This window comes from Galeopterus variegatus, unplaced genomic scaffold (genome assembly GCF_000696425.1).
Source record: "Galeopterus variegatus unplaced genomic scaffold, G_variegatus-3.0.2 Scaffold14590, whole genome shotgun sequence".
NCBI lineage: Eukaryota > Metazoa > Chordata > Mammalia > Dermoptera > Cynocephalidae > Galeopterus > Galeopterus variegatus.
Window position 1 is genome coordinate 4,310 of NW_007740701.1, and position 6,189 is coordinate 10,498.

General features: G+C 34.1%; 1 protein-coding gene across 1 annotated transcript in view; it reads left to right on the plus strand.

Moving 5' to 3' along the window:
* Positions 1 to 793: 793 nt before the first annotated feature.
* The window catches only part of CDC27 (cell division cycle 27), a gene marked incomplete at its 5' end in the record, with an annotated part of 22,066 nt that continues 16,670 nt past the window's right edge, over positions 794 to 6,189 (plus strand). Inside the window, 4 exons of the mRNA XM_008563700.1 lie at positions 794 to 891; positions 1,743 to 1,897; positions 2,000 to 2,211; positions 3,310 to 3,424. Coding sequence (XP_008561922.1) covers positions 794 to 891; positions 1,743 to 1,897; positions 2,000 to 2,211; positions 3,310 to 3,424 — 580 coding nt within the window. The remainder of the gene's footprint in view (positions 892 to 1,742; positions 1,898 to 1,999; positions 2,212 to 3,309; positions 3,425 to 6,189) is intronic.

A 6,189-nucleotide genomic window follows, 5' to 3' on the forward strand; every position in this document is an offset into this window, starting at 1 on the left:
CTAGTGTTCCTTTGAAAATCCTGGTTACATGCCATCTAATGCTTTATAAAACCTTTGGATTCTGGAAGAATATGTTTTAATTTTTTGCCATTTGATATCGAAGCATTTGAATCTCAGATGAGGTGATTTGTATTTTTTTTTACCTGACAGTGCCCATGAGTCTTACTAACCATTAACCCCTTCCCCCATCTGTTTCAAAGCCAGGGAGGCAGCAGTGCTGTTTTGATAGTTCCCAGATCATTTCAAGTATATATGTTCCCAGGGATATTGTCCAGATTCCAAATACAAGCCATTGTCTACACTTGGTTTATAAAGAAACATAAATTTTCATTTTCATTAAGAGCTACCACCTCTACCTTGTTAAAAAATCTAATTATTTAATCATGCTATGTTTAAAGCATTGAAGTCACTTTCAAAATTACCATTAGGATGTTATATTGAAAATTAAGAATAAGACTGAAGTGTTTGGATGTTTTTCATAGCTCCCTCGGTAAATCTAGTATCTGACAGGAAATTAAAAGTAATGATAATATTCAAGAAGGCAATGGTAGTTTATTTTGTTAGCATTTCTTTCAGTTCATGTTCTATCTGCTTTCACCTAACTTTTGATTTGAACTGTTCTAAATAATATAGATTAGAAGATGGTAAGAATGAGAAATTGATAATTTAGACAAGCATCAAGAGTGCTTTCAGAACTTATATAAGATTTACCTAATTTTCTATACCAAAAATTTCTTTATAATAAATGTTTTAGAGTTTATAGCTTGTTCAATCTGTTTGTTTCTCTCCACAGCAAAACAGATCGTCTTGCCAAAGGATCAGAATGTTACCAAAAGAGCCTTAGTTTAAATCCTTTCCTCTGGTCTCCCTTTGAATCATTATGTGAAATAGGTAGGTTTGTGGAGATGGCAGGAGGAGGGTTCCCCATTTTCTCTTCTTTTTTTTTCCCCTGCTTGATTTTTGGAGAGCAATATAAACCATCTATCCACAAGAAAAATATAGTGCAAAGCTAGGACTGTTAAAATTGAGAATATGAAATAAGTTAGAATCATATGTTTCAGTAATAATGTGACCTTTCATTACTCTATCCAAAAGATTAAATTCAGTAGTCTCTTCTGTTTAGCCAATCTACCTTAAATATCTTGTGTTCTCTAGAAAGGGTTGTATTGTGTGTATAACAGTAGCCAAAATTGCTTTCTGGATAAGTAATTAATACAGTTTCTAAAGAAATTAATAAAATGCCTAAAGCAGAAACTATTATAGGAATAAGACCTGGACAATAGAGTGTGTCTCAGTGTATATGCTCTAGGATACATAAGGGACCATTTCGAAACATTGTTGTTTTCTATATACACGAAAGTGCTTCAGCCTTTACTGTAGTATCTACTGGTTTTCAATTTTCCAATCTCACCCCCAACCTTGAGAAAAAAGAGATATAGTTGCTTTCTGCTTTAAAACAAACACAGAAATCTGCATTTTCCTGATTTATTATGTTTAAAGTTAGTGTCCTTGCAGTTTAGTTTATTTCCTAAATTTGCAGCTTTATCTTAGGGGTAGACTTTATTACCAGTTGGTAGATGGACTTTTGGCAGGTAAATTTGATTAGCAGAAATGGACAGGAGAGTTTAAAAACTCTGGATAAGGCTTATTTCCACTGGTTTACGCATACTTGAGAAAAAATTTATCCTTCATTTCCTCAGAGGCAAATATCTTTTTTTTTTTTTTTTTTTTTGTCTTCATAGGTGAAAAGCCAGATCCTGACCAAACATTTAAATTAACATCTTTACAAAACTTTAGCAACTGTCTGCCCAACTCTTGCACAACACTAGTATCTAATCATAGTTTATCTCACAGACAGCCTGAGACAGTTCTTACGGAAACACCCCAGGACACAATTGTAAGTGTATCATATTCTAGTGTTTAAAATATTATAAAAACTAAAAAGAATGATCTGAGCTAAATGTATCGTAAATCACATGGTAGAAATTTTCTGTTTCAGGAATTGAACAGACTGAATTTAGAATCTTCCAATTCAAAGTACTCCTTGAATATAGATTCCTCAGTGTCTTACATTGATTCAGCTGTAATTTCACCAGATACTGTCCCTCTTGGAACAGGAACTTCCATATTATCTAAACAGGTTCAAAATAAACCAAAAACTGGTCGAAGTTTACTAGGAGGACCAACTGCTCTTAGCCCATTAACACCAAGGTAAGTTGAGCAAAAGATACTTTAAAATGTGGTATAATACTAAATAATCTTATAATAATAATTGTTATATTTTTAATAATATAAATATTATTAATTTTATTAATATATAATATAACAATTATATAATACATAATACAATAATTATAATATCCAGGGGTACTTCAGAAAGTTCACGGAAAAACAAGAATTAAAAGATAATATGAACCTTTCTGTGAACTTTTTGAAGACCCCTCATATAATATATAATATAGTATTATTAATAACATAAATTAGTATGAACAGCTATTTCCTTACTCACTATGGGAATGGGGCATTCTGTTTTCATAAAATGAAGCAAAAGAAATATAGCACATGTGATAAAAATTTAATACTAAAGATTGGAGAAATTTTTAAAACTTTTGCAGATGCCTTAAGTAGCTAGTGTATGCCTGAAAAGATACTGTCTTTATGGTTGTGTGTGCATGTATAACACTGAACCCCTTGAAATGTTGATATGCTTAAGATAATTAGAACAACACTGATTACTATGTGCTGTTTTCCAACACATGGAGGAAATATTGACATCTATCAATATGAAATATTTTGTCAAAATTATTAAGAGTATATGTATATATAAATATAGGAACCCAGTCCAGAGGATACATATGCAAATGTATCAAAATAAAAAATTATATGCTGGAACACTCTATGAATGGGGTCCTGGGGCAAGGGAGCGACTAAAATAGCATGACCATGAGATTACAACTCTAGAGACATTTCCTCTGTAATTATGTCAAATCCCATAAATTCCAGTAATTTGAAGTAATTCGATCATTTGGATTTTAGCTTTTATAAAGCCACTCTTTATTTCTACTCTCCTGAGATCAGTAGTTGTCACTCAATTTTAGTTCCTTGTTTTTTGTTTTTTTTTTTATATTTTAGTTATTGTGGGTAGAATAGTCTACATTCACAGCTTATTTTTAATCTGCCCCTCAGATCCTCATTGCCCCCAAGACTGATTTGCCATTCTCTTCCTTTTAGACCTTCTAATTTAAGTATACTGCTGCTTTATATATGCCTTGATGACTTTTTGACACCTTGATTTCAACCTCTTCTCAGTTTTGGGATTTTGCCATTAGAAACCCCAAGTCCTGGAGATGGATCCTATTTACAAAACTACACTAATACACCTTCTGTAATTGACGTGCCATCCACCGGAGCCCCTTCAAAAAAGGTATTTTCCTTGAAAGATAGAGTTTTGGTATTGATTTAAGCAACTTGTTTAAAATTCCAATCTGTTAAAGATAATTTCAGACAGACTCTAACTTTATATAATTGCTTTTGCCTTAGAGTTGTTGATCTAAATGTAAAAGAATGATCATTGTCATAATCTCCTGGTTATATTGAAACACAAAGCTCTTTTGGCCAAGTAAGATTATACCTGACAAATCTAGTTAATTTCAGCATATAGTTAAATACATATATTCCTATTTTTACTTTTTTTTTTTTTTTACAACATTAAGTTTATTTCTTTTTTTTTCTTCTTTTTTCGTGACCGGTAAGGGGATCGCAACCCTTGGTGTGGTGTTGCCCACACCATGCTCAGCCAGTGAGCGCACCGGCGGCGGGAGCGCCGCTGCACTCCCAGCGCCGCACTCTCCCAAGTGCGCCACGGGCTCAGCCCATTATTTCTATTACCTTGAATATAAATGACAGAAATTATGTCTCCCATAGCTTTTATTTGTCCCACCACTTATGTATATATATATATTTTTTAATAACACTAATAATTTGAAAGAATTTGTTCAGGTAAAGCCAGATATNCTCTTTTGGCCAAGTAAGATTATACCTGACAAATCTAGTTAATTTCAGCATATAGTTAAATATATATATTCCTATTTTTACTTTTTTTTTTTACAACATTAAGTTTATTTCTTTTTTTTTTTTTTCTTCTTTTTTCGTGACCGGTAAGGGGACCGCAACCCTTGGTGTGGTGTTGCCCACACCATGCTCAGCCAGTGAGCGCACCGGCCATTCCCATATAGGATCCAAACCCGCGGCGGGAGCGCCGCTGCACTCCCAGCGCCGCACTCTCCCGAGTGCGCCACGGGCTCGGCCCATTATTTCTATTACCTTGAATATAAATGACAGAAATTATGTCTCCCATAGCTTTTATTTGTCCCACCACTTATGTATGTATATATATTTTTTAATAACACTAATAATTTGAAAGAATTTGTTCAGGTAAAGCCAGATATATCTGATACTAAGATTTTTGTTTATGGTAGATCCTCATAGATATATAGCAAAATAAAAATATTTGACAGTGTCCTTATAGTAAATATTGCAACAAGTTTCATGAGGCTCTTTTTGTAATGTTCCTTCATATAAGTATACGGCAATAGAGGACAAAGTGCCATTTGTTTAAAGCATATTTGTGGCACAGAAGCTGGCTGGTTAGCTCAGTTGGTTAGAGTGTGGAGTTATAACACCAAGGTCGAGGTTCAGATCCCAATACTGGCCAGCTACCCAAAAAAAAAAAAAAAGATAATCCATAGCTGGGCCTAACAGTGTTCAACATATTTGCAGCACAGGTTATCTTCTTTGAGAATTAAATTAGATTACACATTTAAATGCCTATTGTCATGCGTGATAGATATTCCAGAAATGGAAGCTAAATAAGGTATAGTAATATGTGAATAACAGCTGTAGCCCTTCACCTTCCTAGAAACATGTTTCTTCTTGTTGTTTTTCATTCTTTTACTCCTGTCCTTGGAGTCTGCAAAAGTTATTCTATAATAGCTGCTTAGTGAGTGATAATAGGAACTATAAGAGTAGTAAAAAGGGACTGCAAAGTAGTTCACGTATGGATTGTTTTAAATCTGATTTTTGAAAGTTGGAAACTACCTGCTGTTTTATTGTTATGGGAGTGAAATATAATTGTGGAAATTAATTTAGTACAGTTATAAAGAAGGCATAATAGAATGGTAGTTTGCATGCCAAGTGAAGTAGGCCACAACCAGAAGAGATAGCAACCAAGGACAAGTTAGGCAGTGAACAGGCATGTGATTTCAGTGCCCAAATAATAAAAACTACTTGCTGTCTCATCCTCTTCTGCCTTGGTTCTCTTTTTACCCTATTAGAAGACATTCTTCTTACCCTATTAGAAGACATCCCCAGAAATGTTATACATACAGGTCTCAAATGTTATACATACAGCAGTATCAACTAAAAATATCAAGCCAAATAGTAAGTGCAGTACATAGTTCTCTAATAAATAAGAAAGGGCCAGAATTTGCTTCAAGTTTTGTCCCTTGGGTGGATGTATAGGTCCCAATTTGGGGAAGGAGAAGGAAGGATTATGAAGGCTTTTTTGAGGTGGTGGTAGATTAAGTGAAAATATTCAGTGGATAGTTAGTCATAGAGGAAATAATATGGCCTGGTGATTGAAATAAAAGTTGAAGGTATTGAAGTGGCCCAACTCTCATAGGAAAAGAGAGTAGCTACTGAACACAGAGTATACCTAACTTAAAACCCATGGTAGGAAGAAGGATCGGTGTATAAAGTGGTAGGACATATAATCAAGATAGTGTACTATTTTGGAAGTTATATAACTTTCAAAAAGGAGGGGATGATCAATTAAATTGAATGCAAGAAAGCCAAAATTAAGTTTTTATATCTGGTGAGAAAGTGATTATTAGTGATTATTTGTAATGTGCATTTTGAAAATTATGTACAAGATATCAGTGTAAGGGCCGGCCCGTGGCTCACTTGGGAGAGTGTGGTGCTGATAACACCGAGGCCACGGGTTCGGATCCCATATAGGGATGGCCGGTTTGCTCACTGGGTGAGCGTGGTGCTGACAACATCAAGTCAAGGGTTAAGATGCCCTCACCAGTCATCTTTTTAATAAAAAAAAAAAGATATCAGTGTAACAATAAGTTTTGAAAAAAATTATCTGGTGGTTAAAAAAAATCCATTGATGCAATAGTCATAAAT